The 20,268-nt window shown below is 44.0% G+C and overlaps 1 protein-coding gene across 3 annotated transcripts in view; it reads right to left on the bottom strand.

Annotated features, from left to right (window-relative positions):
- RALY (RALY heterogeneous nuclear ribonucleoprotein) overlaps positions 1–20,268 on the bottom strand; it is a 316,313-nt gene that overhangs the window by 49,960 nt on the left and 246,085 nt on the right. For all 3 annotated transcript variants that reach the window (XM_089680982.1, XM_089680983.1, XM_089680985.1), the window contains exon 3: positions 16,428–16,697. In XM_089680982.1, coding sequence (XP_089537108.1) covers positions 16,428–16,683 — 256 coding nt within the window. In that variant the 5' untranslated portion in view covers positions 16,684–16,697. The remainder of the gene's footprint in view (positions 1–16,427; positions 16,698–20,268) is intronic.

Raw genomic sequence — 20,268 nt, 5'->3', positions numbered from 1 at the left:
GAAAGCCACCACCCAGTTTAGTCATTTTTGGCTGGATCTGGTGCCAGTTTTGTGTTTATGGGGGCTAGGTTGAAACCATCATCCAAGAGTTGAACAGAAGAGACAGCTGTGGAGAAGACTATTCTTAAGTCATATTGCCCTCACTGGTCGTTGGCAAGGTTTCCATGAGAACTGGAGGCAGAAGTAGACCCACCCTGTACCATACATCATCCTGAAATGCTATCCTGGCAGAGTGGTCTTAAGTCATATTGCCCTCACTGGTCGTTGGCCAGGTTTCCATGACCACTGGATGCAGAAGTAGACCCACCCTGTAGCATACATCATCCTGAAATGCTATCCTGGCAGAGTGGTCTTAAGTCATATTGCCCTCACTGGTCGTTGGCCTGGTTTCCATGAGCACTGAAGGCAGAAGTAGACCCACCCTGTACCATACATCATCCTGCAATGCTATCCTGGCAGAGTGGTCTTAAGTCATATTGCCCTCACTGGTCGTTGGCCAGGTTTCCATGAGCACTGGAGGCAGAGGTAGACCCACCCTGTACCATACATCATCCTGAAATGCTATCCTGGCAGAGTGGTCTTAAGTCATATTGCCCTCACTGGTCGTTGGCCAGGTTTCCATGAGCACTGGAGGCAGAAGTAGACCCACCCTGTACCATACATCATCCTGAAATGCTATCCTGGCAGAGTGGTCTTAAGTCATATTGCCCTCACTGGTTGTTGGCCAGGTTTCCATGAGCACTGGAGGCAGAAGTAGACCCACCCTGTACCATACATCATCCTGAAATGCTATCCTGGCAGAGTGGTCTTAAGTCATATTGCCCTCACTGGTTGTTGGCCAGGTTTCCATGAGCACTGGAGGCAGAAGTAGACCCACCCTGTACCATACATCATCCTGAAATGCTATCCTGGCAGAGTGGTCCTGGTAGGGGAGACAATGCAACTGTATGGTTGGCGGAATAATTTATGCAACATTGAATTCAGTCCAAAGCCATGTGCAAGTGTCTACTCAGTGCACACGTTCTGTCAGTTGGAAGGACACTTGGCACTTGTCAAAAACACTTGCCAAACATTCCATTTTAAATTTAATGTAAACTGTCTATGTTGTCTTTATAGCAAGCAATAATAACCCGGGCTGGTTTGTATGGGAAACAAGCAAAGGTCCTGTTTTAGTTCCTTTGATAACTACAGTAGGCCCATAGGGGGTTGATTTATTAAAACTGAAGCATGCAAAATCTGGTGCATCTCTGCAGAGAAACCACATAGCTTCCAGGTTTTATTGTCAAAGCTTAATTGAACAAGCTGAAGTTAGAAGCTGGTTGGCTACCATGCACAGCTGCATCCAGGGTGGTGCTAGACTGTTTTGCGCCCTAGGCAAGAGCAGCAACTTGCAACCCCCCAGCCAAAAAAAATAAATTATAAATAAAAATTAGTAGGAGTCTGCAATTGGGCTTTAAGTTGGAATACAAACATTTTTGTCCTCAAGCAGTCTGCAATTGAAAGGGAAAGCAGATCTTTTGGGATGGACAAAGCAGACAGTAATTCTTACAGTCAATGTACATGAGCCCCATAAATCTTTTTGCTTGTGTTTTCCTGACTGTGTCTCCCAAGCTGACCTTGCTGTGCCCCATCTGATGTATGCGCAGCTGCTTGCTTCGGTCCCCATCCTGCAAATCACGGCACGCAGCTGACAAGCAGTGCTACAGCAGTAATCTGAGCTTGGCAGTGCGTGCCAGCCCTAAGAGTACCTGCCGTATATTACTGCAGCCACTGCCAGGCCAAGGAGGGCATGCCTATATATACTGGAGAACCCTGCATTACCTTATGGAGAGAGGCATAAAGCATCTTCACGAGTCATTGCAAAGATTTACTTCTCTGTCTACGATGGCCAAGTCACAGTATCAGTATCATTTTTTAATATTTGCTTGCTGATAAGCTGTGGGCCTAGCAGTTGTGTAAAAAGAAATGTACAGGGAACCCTAATGTTGGCTACACAGTCACACTAAAGCAGGCCATAGATGGGTTGAAAATCGGCCGATTTTTAAAAAAAAAAATGAAAAATTGGTCATTCAAGCGGCCGACGTTACCAGCAACGGTAAAAAAAACGGCCGATTTTCATCCCGTCTACAGCTGGCAAAAAGTGTCCCTGCAGAGAGCTCCACTATTTCTTTGACAGTTCCTTGACATTTATAGCGGTTGCAACAATGTATTTGTATCCATTTAGGATACAGATGTTTTTATTTGGAAACAAATAGATACATTGTTGCAACCGCTATAAATGTCAAGGAACTGTCAAAGAAATAGCGGAGCTCTCTGCAGGGACACTTTTTGCCGGACTGGAATTCCTCTTCTTCTTCATCCTCCTCTTCTTCTTCCTCTTCTTCTACATCCTCTTCTTCATTTCCTTCTTCTTCATCCTCTTCTTCTCTTCATCCTCTTCTTCTTCATCTTCCTCTTCTTCTTCATCCCCTTCTTCTTCTTCATCCTCTTCCTCTTCTTCTTCATCCTCTTCTTCTTCTTCTTTTTCATCCTCTTCTTCTTCCTCTTCATTCTCTTCTTCTTCTTCCTCTTCATCCTCTTCTTCTTCTTCCTCTTCTTCTTCATCCTCTTCTTCTTTCTTCCTCTTCTTCTTCATCCTCTTCTTCTTTCTTCCTCTTCTTCTTCATCCTCTTCTTCATCTTCTTCATCCTCTTCTTCATCTTCTTCATCCTCTTCTTCTTTCTTCCTCTTCTTCTTCTTCATCCTCTTCTTCTCTTCCCCTTCTTCCTCTTCTTCTTCATCCTCTTCTTCTCTTCCCCTTCTTCCTCTTCTTCTTCATCCTCTTCTTCATCCTCTTCTTCATCCTCTTCTTCATCCTCTTCTTCATCCTCTTCTTCATCCTCTTCCTCTTCTTCATCCTCTTCTTCTTTTTTCTTCTTCTTTTTGTCTTCTTCTTGCAGGTCACTGCTCATGCGCAGATTTTTTTATCGGTAAAAGATAGGCCGATTTGCCCATCATTGCCGCGAAAATCGGCCGATCGGCAAAATCGGCCGATTTTTTTCCAACTTTACCGATAAAATAAATATCTGCCAAAATACCGAAAAACGGCCGAACATTTATCCCACTAACGATCCGAAAATTGACCGATTTTATTTTCAGCCGAAAAATCGGCCGATTTTCGACCCATCTATGGCCTGCATAACCAATACGTCATTGTTTTCATCTTCACAAATTTATCTTTGGCTGAAAAACAATTATTCAAACAAATTAATGTAATGAAAATTTATAGCATTTTACACCAAGTCTGCTTTTTGGTGAAGACAATTGTTTATTGAGAAAACTGCTCATCTAAAGGAAGAAATTACCATAGTTATATAGCACTATTGGTAACCACATCAGCATGATTGGCAAGAATACGGACTCTCAGCTCATTAGCGACTACACTGTGAATGTGCCAGGCCCATTTACTTGGCAGATAAGGAGCAATCTTCTCAGGGAGTGATTCTTTACCCTGGATGAATGATGGGTGCCAGGGAATTTATTTAAATTTTTTTAGATTTTGTTAAGTAGAACCTTGAAGTAAAGGACATCAACATCAAAAGATCTGCTTGTCTGTGTCAGGTTTACTGGGAGTAATATGATATATCGTATCACAGAGCTGATAAAGGCTAAGTGACAAATACGAATAGAGAAACTTCAACATTAGACTACATCTGGAGCACATTGCCAAAGCAGGTGGAATTTCCTAACTACTAGAAAAATTATATTTTGAAATGCAAATATGGGAGGGTTTGGTAAATGGTCCAGATTACATCCATGGAAGTCATCCCTCACTATGGGAGTAATAACGGTCAATATGACATGGGTCCAATCCATCCTTTCCCATCTGAAAGGTATGAAAACAACAGATGGGAACTCAAAAACAAAAAAACTGTAAGGCAAAACTATAAATGTCCAATTATAATATGATCATACTCCATCTTGTATGGTATGTTGTAAGTTTCATCATAACAATTTTATTGCATGTGTAGCACTACTCCCTTAGGAGTCGCTGAGTTTTGGATCTCCCTTAAGTTCTGCACAGCCAGACAACACATATTTTTCACACTGGAGTCAAAGAACAGTCATTGAGCTTGGCTTTGGGATTTTTGTAATGGGTTAAGAACTAGGATGGGACCTAGGGGTATATGGGATGCCCTAGGTACTGTAGAACCTGAGGACAAACTCCTTAGCAACTATGTACAAAAATGTGAATAGCAACAGTCTCTTTCCTTGAAGAGCCCCAAAGACTCTTCCTAGTATACCTCCTCAGACCCTCCTCTTCACCCAGCTGCACTGAGGGTATTTTCTGGGAAAGGGGCCAAGAAGCTGCCAATTTAGCATAAGCAGTCCCAGATGAGAAGCTAGATGGGTCTTGCACTTGACTTCCCTCTCCCCTTATATGGCCCAGGGGGTGTAGGAGTACTCACACTGTCCTTTTCTGTCAGCTTAGTGGGTTGGTGGCTGCCTTCAGGCCTTTCACTGGGCTGGCTCTTTCCATGCTACTCAGGATGTCCTCCCAAGGAGACGGTGGCATAGTGGAGATCCTCTTTTCTTGCAAGCTGCCTGTAGGAAGGCACCCTTCCTGGTTCCCCCTCCCAGGTTCCACACTCCAGCCTTCCCCCATCTTCCACCCGACACTGAATACTGCCCTCCAGGCTCTGTGATATTTGAGGGATGCCTTGGTCACCATGCCCGGCCTCCTGCCAGGTGATTGGCCAAGGTTCCTCACACATGCAGATATGGGCTTCCTCTTCTCCACTTCCCTGTTCCAGAAAGTTCTCCAATCTCTAGAAAGGTGGGAGTGCTCCAAAAGCTCTGATCTGTTAGAGACTCCCAGCCTGTCCTGAGGTGACTTTACTACCTCACTCTCAGGCTGACTCATCCCAGGCTGATAGTCAGCCTCTTGAAAGACAAAAGGGAATACAAAGGCGTCTCTAACTGTAGACTGTTTGTAATGTTTATTATAAAAGAGGTTTGTATTAGCAATTCACATTTTCTGGAGATAAAAACAGGCACATAATAATTGTATCAGGTGAAGTGGAGGAAGTTTCCCACACTGACCATGTCCTTAACCATGCTGTAAGCCACTCGTCTCACTCCCACAAGCTGACTGGAGTATGGAGGAGGATCAGGAAGTAGGGCTGGAATGTACGTGGAATGCGGCATAGGGCATGATGATGTCACCGGACATGAAGCGACATGTGTTTCTGAGCATGCGCACTATGCGACATCATGGGACATCATCATGCCCTACGCTGCATTCCACGTGTGTTCCAGCCCTCCTTCCTGATCCTCCTTCATACTTCAGTCAGCTTTTGGGAGTTCGATGAGCGGCTTACAGCACGGTTAAGGACAAGGCCAGCGTTGGGAACCTTCTCCACCTCACTTGACACGATTATTATGTGCCTGTTTTTAATCTCCAAAAATGTGAGTTGCTAATGCTACCCTCTTTTATAATAAACATTATAGTCTACATTTAGAAGCGCCTTTGTATTCCCTTTTGTCTTTCATAATTCTGGAGATCGCTTCTACTCCCACAGAGGCTTGCCCTAATAACTGCAGACTTCCATTAAACTCCGATGACTCCCCCCCACCCCTGAATGGACAATTCTTTTCAAGCATATGGGCCTTTTTAGTCTAAGAGTCAGACATATTGCGCCTTTACCTTTTTTCCTTTATGCTACTTGGCCTCTAACTAACAAAAAAAATCCTACCAACTAAGCTAAAGGGCATTACACACGCACATAGAGAAATAGGAGGATGGAGGGAGCACAGGATATCTGACAATTTGTACTCAAAACACAGTCCTTGGTCTTCTGACCTTCTGGGTCTCTCTCTCACCAAGCTCTACTGGCTAGAACCTTACACTTCAAATGTAGCTCCTGGGGTGCTAGTGGTATCTCAGTTTTAGGGTTCAAGACAGGACAGTGTTGTAAAAGTTCCTCTGTTATCTTCCTACACAGTAATCCACTCACCACCTCCATGTGGGGACAATTACAATCTCCTCTCTAAAGAACCAAATGTAGAGTTCCAAGGCAGCCAGTATCTTCAAGGAGGCCTCCGAGGATGGGAGATCCTTGCAGCACTCTAGAGCCTTAAGGATTGTACACACAATAAGAAAATTGTACACTGCCTGCAGGGCGGGTTTGATGGTGGCGTTGTTGGACATGATGGAGAAGTCAATGGGGGTGGTGTCCGGGCTGGGGGGGAAGACAAGAAACTCGGTCTTGGAGAGGTTCAGTTTAAGGAAGTGGAGCGACATCCAGTCAGATATGGCGCTCAGTAGTACCCCAGAAACCACTAAACAGTTCATCCACTCCCTCATCATATCACGACTCGATTACTGCAACTCCCTCCTTACTGGCCTGCCTCGCCGCTGGCTATCCCCGCTTCAGTCGATCCTGAATACGGCTGCCAGACTCATTCACCTTTCCAACCGCTCCATCTCCACCACCCCCCTCTACACAATCCCTCCACTGGCTTCCGATTGCGCAACAGATCAAATTCAAAATCCTAACATTGACGTACAAAGCCGTCCACCACACTGCCCCAAACTACATCACTGACCTAATATCCAAGTACCACCCAACACGCACACTCTGCTCCTCACAATACCTCCTTCTCTCTAGTTCCCTGGTCTCCTCCTCCCATGCCCGCCTCCAGGACTTCTCCAGGGTGTTATCCATCCTCTGGAACTCCCTGCCCCAACCCATCAGATTATTACCTACTCTCCTCTCCTTTATGCGCACCCTGAAAACCCATCTCTTCAGGGAAGCCTACCCCACCCCCTGCTAACTTGCCGACCTCCTCCACTCTTCCTACCACTCCATCCCCCACAGCTATCTCCTCCTGTGCCACCATCCCCTCCCTCCTAGATTGTAAGCTCGAAAGAGCAGGGCCCTCAATCCCCTCATGTTTTGCATTGTATTGGTATTGTTCTGTCACATGTTCTGTCCCTCTTTGTAATGTACAGCGCTGAGCAAACTATTGGCGCTTTATAAATACTGTATAATAATAATAATAATTGTACAAAAATTTCCCTACAGGGAACGACCAGTTGATTATCTGTTATAGTGCTTTTGCCAGCTGATTCTGACTGTTCGGACAATAAAAACCCAAAAAAACCAAAGGTACAAGCTAGAAATTTTTTATCGTATGACAAAACGTCCGGTTTTCATTCAATGTGTACAGTAATCATACAGAAATAATTGAATAGAAAAAAATTATTAATAGCAAAGAACAACCATACATTTCCTCTTCTACTATGCTAGTACATGGCTACGTTTGCTTACTGTTGCCTTTCAGTCGATCATTTTCTAAAATGTAAATACCATTCTCCGTTACATTACGATATGTACCTTTGTGGAATTTCTCACCTTCGTCCAATTTTCTCATAGTATGCAATAGGTTTTAGGGGCTAAGACAAGGTTTGATGTTGCATACTCAGTGGGCAAAGCCCAGGAAGGAAGGCCATGTGTCAGGAAGTGCCTCAGATATTTAATAACACTTCCAGAGCACCCACATAGGCTCCCAAGCTTACTGATTGGTCAGGTATTAAAGCCTAAGTCTAGGTTAAACTTTAAATAAAAAAATTAAAAAATCAGCACAACAAACAGTACATACTTTTTATCCAAAGTGTCCCTTGTGCTGGTGCTGGCTGTCATAGCTGAAATCCTCTGTCCCCTGCCTCCCTCACCATACACTGCAGTCGTAACCTTCTGGTGCTGTGGGGGTTAATAGAGCCAGGGAACTTGTCAAAGGCACTAATCAAGAGTGCTAACTATGCCCGTCTTTTCCTCCCCCTCCTCAGTTCATAGAAACTGTGCTATAGCTTCCATAAATGAAAAGTGCTCTATGAATGGAGCAGGCTGACCTTCATTTATCCTACTGCCCTGTAGCTATTTATACATAGCTTTTCATCTATACCTGCTAGCTAATAGAGCATGTGAGTGAAATCAGGGCCGTCTTTAATATTGATTGGACCTTGGGCAAACATTTTTTTGGGCCCCAACGTGGTCAGCAATGCACAGTAAGTGAGTCAGGAGAGCGTGGGGCACAGAGCAGGGAGTGAGGGCAAAGTACAGGGGGGTAGGGAAGCACAGCATGAGAGTCGGGAGGGCACATACTAAGGGGGGCTGGGAGGGCACACATCAGGGGGGTCGGGAGGGCACATACTAAGGGGGGCTGGGAGGGCACACATCAGGGGGGTCAGGAGGGCACACACTAAGGGGGGCTGGGAGGGCACACATCAGGGGGTCAGGAGGGCACACACTAAGGGGGGCTGGGAGGGCATACATCAGGGGGGTCGGGAGGGCACACACTAGGGGGGTCAGTATTCCAATTCCAATGTGTGGACATTGGGCAGCAATCCCTAATACAGAGATACAGTGATCCACAATGTCTGGGCATATAGCACTAAGAGAAATGGCTGTAAGCTGTCCAGACTGCAGATCTGATTTCCAGGACAAGAGGATGGAGGAACAACTTACTAGAATTCCTGACTGCCTGGAAAATCACTGCCAAGTATGGGCAGCACGGGCTCAAGGGGCAGCTGTTTTGGACCCCACAACAATGACTAGGCTCGGGGCAGCTGCCCCTTTTGCCCTGCATTAAAGACGGCTGTGACTGAGATGATATAGTCTATGCTTAGAGAACACTAAAAGAAAAACAAACAAAACCAGCGCTCCAATCTTCATGCAAACCAAGGAATTGTCAAATGCCAACCGAAGAGGTGCTGCCCTTCTGAGATTGGGAAATCTGACCACTGATGAATAAAAACAAACAAGGACGCACTCTCATCGTGCATTACCGTGGTATAACACGTAATTTATTAAATAGAAAGGATGTATACTCACAAACCAACGTGATAATGGGCAGTATAGGTGATCCACAAAAACAGTCACAATGCAACTGTGTCTAATGATGCGGATAAGCTGACGCGTTTCTGGAGTTAAACCCCCTTCCTCAGAGCTGAAGGCTTGAAGGTTTGTGAGTATACATCCTTTCTATTTAATAAATTACGCGTTATACCACGGTAATGCACAATGAGAGTGCGCCCTTGTTTGTTTTTATTCATTAGAGAACACTAGTTAGTACAAAGCTAAGCTGACTAAAGTTCACTACAAAAATACGAAAACGGATTTTGCGAAAAATACTACATTCCTACAGTCACAACTTAAAGCATCAGAGGATGTTAACCCCTAGACACGATTGACAGTCTTCTGACTAAGGATACCACAAGTGTGATTTTTATACAACTTATACATTTTTAAGTCAAAGCTCACCATTTAGCTTAGTTTTCTTATCACAAGAGGCACCAAGATAAAAAATAGTACATATAATATTAGTTTAAAATTAGAAGAGTTGGTGAACCCAACTCCTCACCAAAGCAAAACTTACCAGTTTATGTCTAGCCCCCTGCAAGCATGATACCCTCCACTTAGTGATTATGGCAGGATGCATCGGGTGTCAGGAGCATGTAACACTCCTATCCCATGGCAGCTGCTCGTCTCATTCCAGCATCCTGGTTTTGGATGAGCTGCACTCTCCCTGTCTGACTGTCCACCTGCAGGGTGATTGATGTAGACACAGCCTCTGCATGGGGACCAACCCTATTTTAAGCCTGCTAAGCCCTCAGTGTCATGCTTTGGATAGTATTTTCAACAAGTGCTTTAAGCTCCCTGTTCACCTGCCTTGTTCCTGTGCCCTGAGCTTTACCTTTGCCTGTTCTCTGCCCTGCAAGCTAGTTTGGATTTCCTTGTTATCAACCTCAGAATGAGCTTTGGACTGCTCTCTGAACTTAATTTGCCTTTTGACCACAGATTTGACTCTGACTACTCTCTGAACATTGCTTGCATAGTTACATAGTTAGTCTGGCTGAAAAAAGACAAAAGTCCATCCAGTTCAACCATTAAAAAAAAAAAAAAAGTTATAATCCTACACCCACAGTTGATCCAGAGGAAGGCAAAACAACCAGCAAAGCATGATTCAATTTGCTCCTGCAGGGGGAAAAAAATTCCTGCCTGATCCCCCGAAACGCAATTGGATATTCCCTGGATCAACTTTACCTATAAATGTTATATTCGGTTATATTCTGTGTATCCAAGAAAGAATCCAGGACTTTTATAAAACAATCCAATGAGCTGGCCACAACCAACTCTTGAGGGAGTCTATTTTGCCTTCACCCCAGACTGTTATTATACCTCTCTGCTTGTTTGCCAACTGTAAGTACCTGTTTGCTGTGCTTAGATCCTGCCTGCCCTGGCATGGTAGCCAGGCACTATAGCATTGTGTATAAGACCTGGGGGCAGTAGGCCTCCTTGCCTTACAGGAAAGGGGGCTGCTATAGGTGAAGATCACAGAGCCAGCTATAGTGCCTGACCACCAATGCTGGGTGTAGTCGTGACTTTGGGGTGTGACATTTACATAGCTTCCAAAGCCTGGCTGAAAAACTCGGAGAAATGGCATCTTCCTGTCTTGCCTTGTTGCCAGGCCGTGGATCACTGTTATATTTTTACACCCTCAACCACAGCAGCGAGGTCTCAAATGCTGAGCTCAGAGCTGACTGCTGTGATGATGGAGGTGAGCAGTAACAGCAGAGATAGTCTTAGGAACACCCTAGCAACAAGGCTGGATGGGGGGGCAAAATATGGGAAGCTTTAAGGGGTATGTAAATGCCATATACCTATAGCAAGGGCATTATCCAACTTTTGTCAAAGCTGCACAGTTTGATTTATCTACATGCCCCCTTCACTTGCAAAGGCTGTTTATTAACCCTTTAACCACCTCCCGTGGGGCCGTTGTATATAAACGGCCGGACGGTGGCAGTGCAGGGTCGGGTGGCTGTTTATAAATGGCCTCCCTGCGCCCTGCTTGTGCGTGCTCCCTGGGAGTGCGCAGCACCACGATCCTCCGGGCACAGTGGAGCACGGATTGTTGGGCGGGACCTCTGTACGAGGTCCCGATCATGTGATCACTGATTGGCCAATCAGTGATCACATGCAGAGTAGTAAGCAAGATGTCACTTGTGACATCATTGCTTGCTACGTGTGAAATCTGTGAATGATCACAGAGGTCACATGGTACAAGGCTATTCACAACAGCCTTGTACCAAGTGACAAGCTGTGACCAATCACAGCTCACTCAGTAGTTCTCAATGGCTGCAAGAATGCAGCCAGAGAGGAGAAATGATTGCTTTTACAGCCGTTATGGGTGTAAAAGCAATCAGTGTAAAAAAAATAAAAAAATAAAACCATAAAAAATATAAAAAAATAAAATAAAAATGTAAAAAAAAAATTATAGAAAAATTATAATTTGTGGTTATAATCTAATTTGGGTTAATTTTTTTGGGGGGGCTTGGGGATTGCGGCAGAATAGCTGTGATCGCAGAAAACTCAGGTTCAGGTGCCATTATTTTCAATGGCACCTAAAACATGGTGCAGTTTTTCTGTTGTGATTAAAAATTGTCGGCAAAAAGAAATCCCAATAATGTCCCAATGCTGAACTTTGCTGCCTTTAACCGCTTCCTGTCCGGCCCAAGTACATAAAACAGCCGGACAGGAGCAGTGCAGGAGCGGGTAGCCGTTTTTAAACCCTCCCTGGGAGCGCGCGACACCGCAATCCCGTGCACAGCAGAACACTGATTGCTGTACGGGACCTCTGTGTGAGGTCCCAATCTTGTGATCCCTGATAGGCCAATCAGTGATCACATGAATAGTAGTAAACAAGATGTCACTTCCTGACATTAATTACTACTTGAGACATCTGTGAATGATCAGAGATCACATGGTACAAGGCTACTCACAACAGCCTTGTACCATGTGACAAGCTGTGACCAATCACAGCTCAAACAGTAGTTCTCAATGGCTGCAAGAATGCAGCCAGAGAGGAGAAATGATTGCTTTTACAGCCTTTATGGGTGTAAAAACAATCAGTGTAAAAAAAAAACTTCATCACCCCCCCACGTAGTACAGTGTCCCCACGGTGACACTGTACTGCTAGGGTGACAGTATGTAAAAAAAAATAAATAAATAAAAAATAATATAAAAAAAAAAGTAAAACAAAATGTTTAAAAATTATAATTTTTGGTTATAAACTAATTTGGGTTATTTTTTTTTTACTAAAAATATAATGGAATAAATTTTGTCCAAGATTTATGATGAAATACTATTTATTTGCAAAATTTGATATGAAAAACACTTTTTTTCTAAATTTTTGGACTTTTTAATTTACATAGCCAAAAAATTAAAAATTCCAGTGGTGAATAAATACCACCAAAATAAAGCTTTATCTGTCTCAAAAAAATTCTAAAAAAATTCATATGGGTGCAGTGTTTTATGACAGCGCAATTGTCATTCAAAGTGTGATAGCACTGAAAATTGGTCTGGACAGGAAGGGGGTAAAAGTGTCCGGACTGGAAGAGGTTAAATGGTATATGGAGACAGGTGATTGTATTTATTCTTAGTATGCCAGTTTGTAGTTGGCAAATGCTTAATATGTAAGAACAGTTCACTGCTGTGGCCATGAATGCCGTACACAACAGACTACTGTAATGAATTAAAATAAATGGGACATATGATTTTGGGATGCATACACCACCAGATAAATGCTACAATGTGTATTGGACTATTTGGACACAATAGCGCCATGCTTCAACCAAGCAATTTGGAAAAGCATGCATCCCGCAACAGTGTACCTAGAGTAACATCATCATTACACAAGGTAAAATTCAGTCAATGTTATTTCCACAAAATGGTGTGGCGTTCAGGAAACAAACATATCTTAAAGCCACACTGACCGCTTTAAAAGCTGAGAAAAGTGCACAGTTATTTCAATCCATAGAACTTATTCCAGCTAGTGAAATGTCAGCAGAAAATTAGAAAGCACTTTGGCTACTCTGGTTCATCTTACTGTATATTCCTTAAATTGCGTACATTTTATAGATGTAGCATTGATGAGTGCATTAGTTTTCTTGCTTAGGAAGGTGCAGCACGTTATTGCAGTCTGCAGTGAGCTTTTAGATAAAGACCAAACGTTTTCATGGGTAAAAGCATGACACTGCAACCTGTCACTACAATTATGCTAAGTTGCGCTAAACCGTTCCGTTTCATCACTAGGACTGAGAGAATCTATAGCATAGCAGCAGAAATACTGAAATGGCCAGGTTCAGGGTTGGGTTTCTTGGAGCCCTCCAAAACGTGTTGTCTGTGCAACCTGTGCCATTGCACTGGGGCCCAAAAGAACATGGGGGAGCGGTATAAGGAAGCCTATGAGGCAGCATACTCAGTACAGAACTGGGCCTTTGATTTCAAGGTGAGCACCTGGGATTCTTTGTACAGGGACTAGAACTACAATGAGAATCTGCTTAAGGACTATGGACAGGACAGGGCTAATTGATAACAACTGTGGGACTGGCATGAACATTGTAGAGCAGCAGTTGAGACAAAATGAGCAGATATGGTCTCAACATGCTTTAGGGGCCATGTAATTTCCTGATAGAGAGACTTTGGTCAATGACTAATGTACATGGAAATACATGTATATATTGCAAGTGAAGCAACAATATCCAGTGGGGGTGCTCCCGACCACTCTGTCTTTGTGGGGTTGGTTGGATAGTACCCTCACTGGTATGATGGGGGTCCGGAAGGCTGGACCGGAGCGCCATGATTCGTTCTGGGGCCTCGGGAGTAATTCCTCTGGGAAGGCTGGAAAGACCCAGTACCTCCTGATTTGAGCAAGCTACCTTGGTCTGGCCAGGGGCTGGGGACGCAAAAAGTCCGCAAACTCAGTGCCCCCTGGGGAGACGCGCTCAGGGGTGTCACTAGTAACACTTGGGTGTGGGACCCCACGGTGTGAAAATGACACTTGGCCACTGTTTTTACACATCTTTTTGCACAGCGCCCTAAGGACCAGGCCTTTTGGCTAAGTCCAGGGCAATTTTTGCTACGGGCCTCAGGGCCTGGTCTGTGCACAATTCGGCACGGTACCACTTTTTTATTTTTTTCTTTCTCTTTCTCTTTATTTATTATGCACTTCCCACGTTTGTCACTTTTTTGCTCTTATGTGTGTGTTTTTCACGGATGGAGGGTGTGGGTCCTCGGGCCTACCCTGAAGTCTAGGGGGAGGATGTGTGGCCATACGGTTCCTTCCTCCCCTGATCCCTAGGGGACTCTTCTTCGGGAGAGTCCCCTTGCCTAGTACTGGATGTCCGGCTTCGGCTGGGCATAGGGAATGGTGGTCCACCAGGCCTTTTGGCCAGGAGGACCAATTGGGAGCCTTGTCCCCGTCAGGAGCTTCGTGCCCCGGGGGATCAGGGTAAGCGGTCCAAGCCCCTTTAGGGGTAGGACACAGCACACCCCTAAGTGCACTTTTTCGTGTGGTGTTTTGCACTTGCACTTTTTTTGTGAACACTTATGGGTTTTTTCGTTATAGTTGCACGTTTGCAGACTTAAAAAAAAAAATCTGTTCTTATCAGTATTTAAAAAAAAAACAAACAGTGTCTAAACAGGACCCAAACTAGTTTTCTCTAAAGTCCTTCACATTCTATGTCTGCTTACTGTGACACCTAGCTATGTGACTTCCGTACCTTCACCCTCTTTACCTATTTCAGCACCCTTGAAGAACCACCATGAGTGTAGGGGTTGCAGCTGCACCCACTGTACGAACCTGAGTTCTCTGATTGCATTGTCATCAAGATCAAGATTTCAAATGAGCAATGCTATGAATGAGGGTCATCAGACGCCTCCTATCTTTAAATTAAGCCAACACTCGGAAATTATATGATGCTCAGCAGGGGTGGACTGACAACTCATGGGGCAATATGGGATCATGGGGCCCCTATGTCCTTGCCCACACTCAAAAAAGCCTATAAAAAAGATACCAGGGGCATTTCATGGGGCCCCCTACTGACCCCGGGCCCTCGGGCAGTGCCCGATTGCTCGAATGGTCAGTCACCCCTTGTAAGGGAGCGCCCGGCGACACCACTAGCACTCCAATGAATAGGCGTCCCCAGTGCACGGAATCTAAGTCCCGGGGTGCTTGTTCACCAGGGCCCCTGATGGTGGGGATGGACTTGGAGCCCCCCAAGACCAGGTCGTGGCTACTGGGTATACCCGTCAGTGGTAGTGGTATGCGCCGAGGGCTCCCACGGGAGAGAGCCTGGTATGAGGAGGTGTGAAGACCCCACTGGAGAGGATGAATGGTTGAATGGCTGAGCAAGTGCGAAGTCAGACAGGCCGAGTCGGTAACAGAGAGGACGGTACGGTACAAGGCAGCGGGCAGAGAATAGTCGGGTCACACGCCAGGTCAGCAACAGCAGGTCAGATCTAATGGGGGGCATTCAGGAGAGAGGTCAGGCAAAGCAAGGGTCTGGGCAGGAGAAATCAGCAGGTCAAGAACAATCCGGGTCAATAACTTACTAGGTACAGGTTCACAGGATACAGGTAAGACCAGAAGGCACTGAATGACAGCTCAGGGCCATTTAAATATCCCGCCCTGCGCTGTCATTGGTGCCACGCGCGCGCGGTCCCTACTGCGCATGCGCGAACTCACTCGCCGCGGTCGGCCAGGTCCCGGTGCCGACATTCCAACACAGGGTGGTGCACTGCGCCTGCGCTGAGCCCATCGCGGCGGTGATCCCTGACACCCCTGATGCTCAGTGATTATGACCTGCATCTAGTGATAGGGTAGGTCTTCAGCCTGCAGTACAGAGATATTTCCTGTTATGACCAATAGTGATAATCTAGCTTGTTACTTCAGTTTTTTGACCTATCATCATCCACTGTTCTTGTCTATAGCAAAGTAACACGTGACATTGCTTTCTCTGTGTTTAAGCAGGACTTTGAAATGTGGTGTCTCAAGCTGGTTATATACTAGCTGATTTTCGAATGAAAAATTCTAAATAAATTTGTATGAAAATTCTCAGTTCATTTGATGGCTTGGCGAATGTCATTCAAAAGTAGTAAAAAAAATTCTGTTTTCTTTTAACATTTGATTTTGGAACGGATGGACTTTCCAAATAAAAAACACACTGTTAGCTATTCGTTCTTTCGAGAAAAAATATTTCCACCCTGCTACTTCAATTTGTCTCATCACCGCAGCATGAATTTGATCGCAATGATGAGAGAACGTTCTTCAAATGAAAAATTTCAAATAAATTCTACTACTGTATAGCCAGCTTTATTGTGCAGCAGTCAATGTAAGTTTTGGCAGTGCTGGTATTAACACCTGTTGTACAGGCTACTTATAGTTGAAGAGGTACTGATTATAAATTAAGATACAATTTATGGGCAGGCCAGCACTTTAGTGATCCTGCTTCAATAAAACTCTGGCCTAGATGGTCTACCGGCAAATTCAACCTGTATCGGAAAGTATTTTTTGGGGATTTTTTGGAGTAGCTTTCTACTTACCCAATGTCTGTCCAGCCAATAGTCTTCCATTTTCTCCAAGAACAGCTCCCCTTGCGTGCCTCTCGTTCAGATACTGTACAAAAGCATATCCTTTGTGCACTGAGCATCCCACCACCCGGCCATATTTTGAGAAGATGGATTCCACATCACTCTTCTTCACCACGGCTGTGTTCAGGTTACCAATAAAGACTCTAGAATTCAAAGATTTGGGATCGTTTTTGTTGGTAATGTTGCTGGTTGCGGCTTTCAGGGACATCTTCTCCCCTGAGGCTGGAGACAAAAAAGATGAAGGTTAAATTGGAGGAAATTTAGAAATGAGGAAGTAAACTTAGCAGTCAGTTTGTTTTCTGAAGGAAGCTCCACCTTTTATCACTAAAAAAGCTGTCCTTGAGCTCCAGTCTGTGACTTTTTACAGGCTGATAAAATGTCATCAGTAAATATTTTCTTACTATCCTCTCCCCCAGCGATCAGACGTCAACATAGCTACATAGTTACATAGTTAGTCTGGCTGAAAAAAGACAAAAGTCCATCCAGTTCAACCATTAAAAAAAAAAAGTTATAATCCTATACCCACAGTTGATCCAGAGGAAGGCAAAAAAAACCCAGCAAAGCATGATGCAATTTGCTCCGGTAGGGGAAAAAATTCCTTCCTGATCCCCGAGAGGCAATCAGATATTCCCTGGATCAACCTTACCTATAAATGTTAGTATCCAGTTATATTCTGTGCATCTAGGAAAGAATCCAGGCCTTTTGTAAAGCAATCCACTGAGCTGGCCAGAACCAACTCTTGAGGGAGTCTATTCCGCATTTTCACAGCTCTTACTATGAAGAAACCTTTCCATATTTGGAGATTAAATTTCTTTTCCTCCAGACGTAAAGAGTGCCCCCTTGTCCTCTGTGATGACCTCAGGGTGAATAGCTCTACACCGAGTTCACTATATGAACCACTGATGTACAGTATTTCTATATGTTGATCATATCCTTCCTTAATCTCCTCTTCTGAAGAGAGAATACATTCAGTAAACATAGTAACTTCATAGTAAGTGAGGGACTGAAGCAGGGACTGATCTCTGCAGACATTTTTGAATACAGCCACAACCTGAACAGGTACTAGGATTTATATGAATGTGTCACCTTTAAGCCAGCATCCCAGATTACAAGACAAAAGGATCCGTTAGTAGATGCTGACCTTCGATGTTGCTTGAACTAAGATGTCTCCATCCTTCTAATGAGACAAGCCAATATAAGAACTGTCAGGGAAAGTACTGTGAGTGGTAATAAATACCTGGATGTGTTAATTTCACAAATTACTTAGCATGCTACTTTTTTTACTTAAATCTTTATTTTTTTAGTTTCAAAGTGTAAAAATACAAGTTTGAAATAGAATTTCAATAGACAACATGATGCACACCAGAACAGAGCTTCTAAACACACGCAATCTTTATAATAGCTCTTGTCTTAAATACTCATGAGGAAAAACACAAAGGAACAACCCCAATACGGTAAATAATAAGGCTTTCATAGGTTTAACTCAGTGAGTGCCTGCAGAGAAACCTAGTCCTGGGTTCTAATAAAACCCTGGAATAAATTGGAAGCTCGTAAAAGAAAATGAGGAAAAAATAGAGAAGAAAAAGGGGATGGAGAGGAGGGAGTGAAGTACCTCCTCCCCCAAGAAAGGTTGAAAGCGAGGAAATAGCTTCAGCATGCTACATTTAACATGCAAACAACAATACATCTGGATGCTAGGCCCACTTTACATTAAACCAGGCCTACCTAAACTACATCTCAATCTGCCTAGTGAAGGTATAGCAAGAGGGAAGAGAGGGTTCTTGAAGAACTCTTGCCTTGATATAAGAAGATTGGCACTAAGGGAGTAATTGAATTTTATACAGAGCTGGACAAATCTTTGCAATAGTGCAAAGAGCATATTTCAGTTTTTCAGAAACGGTAATGGTTACATGTTCCATGACAGTGTAAGTATAAATTAACTCCAGGCCAAAGCTTCTTTCACAAAAGAGCTTAATACTGGTAAAACTACAGTTTTATACTTATCTTTCAGTTACCTAAAATCCACATGGCTCCTCTCCTTGCAGCTTTTTCTCTTGGTGGCATCTCATTCATGCACTTGCATCCTTATCTGATAACTTGGGATCAGTTTTTCCTCTTGGATTAGTCCAGCCTTTCTTAACATTTTTACTTTAGAGGAACCCCTAAAATAATTTTCAGGTCTTGGTGAAATCTTGCTAAAATAATTTAATCTTGGGTCACTGGGAGAATGCACCTTACACTAATGGTCAGCGAAAAAAATGCTCCCCGTACAATAGTGGTCAGATTGCCACCATTACAGTCAGGTAAAAAGATAATTGGTATCATGTCGCTGGCTCTGCCAAGTGACATTAGACCTGGAACTTTGTAGACACCATAGGATCAATCAGCTGTAGCTTAATAGACCCCTAGCAAACCCTGAAGGAACCTTGGCCGGGAATGGCTGGTTGACCTACTATCTGACATTAGACCCGGAACAGTGCATGGACCACCAGATAGTAGATCATTCAGCCACAGCTCAATAGACCCCCTAGCAACCTCTGGAGGAACCCTGGTGGAGAACAGCTGGTGTACCTCCTATCTGACATTAGACCCAGAACTGCGCAGGCACCATCAGATAGCAGGTCATTCAGCCACATCTCAAGAGACCCATTGAAACCTCTGGAGGAACCATTGTTGAGAATCACTGGTTGACCTCCTATCTGACATTAGACCCAGAATTGTGCAGGCATCATCAGATTGAATGTCAATCAGCCAAAGTTCAAAAGACCTAGCAACCTCTGGAGGAAACCTGGCTGAGAGTGGCTGATTGACCTCCTATCTGATATTAGACCTGGAACTGTGGCACCATCAGGCAGGAGATCAATCAGTCACAGTTGAAAAGACCACTAGTAACCTTTGTTAGAACCCTGGATGAGAATGGCTAGTTGACCGTCTATTTGACATTAGACCCAGATCTGTGTAGGCACTATCAAATAGGAGGTTAAATAGCCACTGCTCAAGGAATCCCTAGCCACCTCCGAGGGAACCCTAGGGTTCTTTGGTACCCTGGTCAAGAATAGCTGGTTTAGTCAACTGATGCTGGCTGAATATAGGTGTCAGCCTGTAGTCCATATCAGGGGCCAGAGATGACATTACTGCTCCTCCCATAGATGTACGATGTGAGTGAGTTGTCACCCTAGGACAGAATGCATGTTGTTGGTAGGATGATGGATCACCAGGTGAAAATTAAGGGAAAAAAGCCTGGAAAAAAGAACTGGAAAGCTGTTGCACATAAAATGCTTGTTTTTGGACTTAGATTTACTTTAATTTCTAGTAGAGCTAGCTATTTACATTCAAAGACCAACCAGCACTTACTGCTTCCTTTACCTCAGCTAAAGGGAGTAGGACACTCAATCCTCCCAGACACTTGACCCAAACCATACCTATTTTAAGAAAGCTTGACCATCCCACTGAAAATTGGAAATTTGGGAATTATGGAGTTGTATCATTGTATGCGACTGTTACATTCAGGTCTTTAAATAGAAATTTGTAATGTAAGTTTTATAATCCCTTTAACAGGCTGAATGGTAATTTTTAGGTACCATTTTTAATTGTCGCTTGGGATTTGTCCAGCCCTGCAGTATATGGTGCATGTGTAGTGATGCAAGATAATTCAATCTTCTAAAACATCTCACTAATTGCCTTGTAAAAGCCTGAAGAGTATGACATGTTTATTTCAATTTACAGTTATCTCTTCGTAAACAAAGAAAGCAGCCATGCATGTAACATGCAGTATACTGGAAGTGACATCTCT

Source organism: Staurois parvus, unplaced genomic scaffold, assembly GCF_062004578.1.
Source record: "Staurois parvus isolate SC_StPar_1 unplaced genomic scaffold, SC_StPar_1.0 ptg000255l, whole genome shotgun sequence".
Lineage (NCBI taxonomy): Eukaryota > Metazoa > Chordata > Amphibia > Anura > Ranidae > Staurois > Staurois parvus.
Note: the sequence above shows the minus strand (reverse complement) of the source record. Positions and strands in the feature narration are given on the sequence as shown.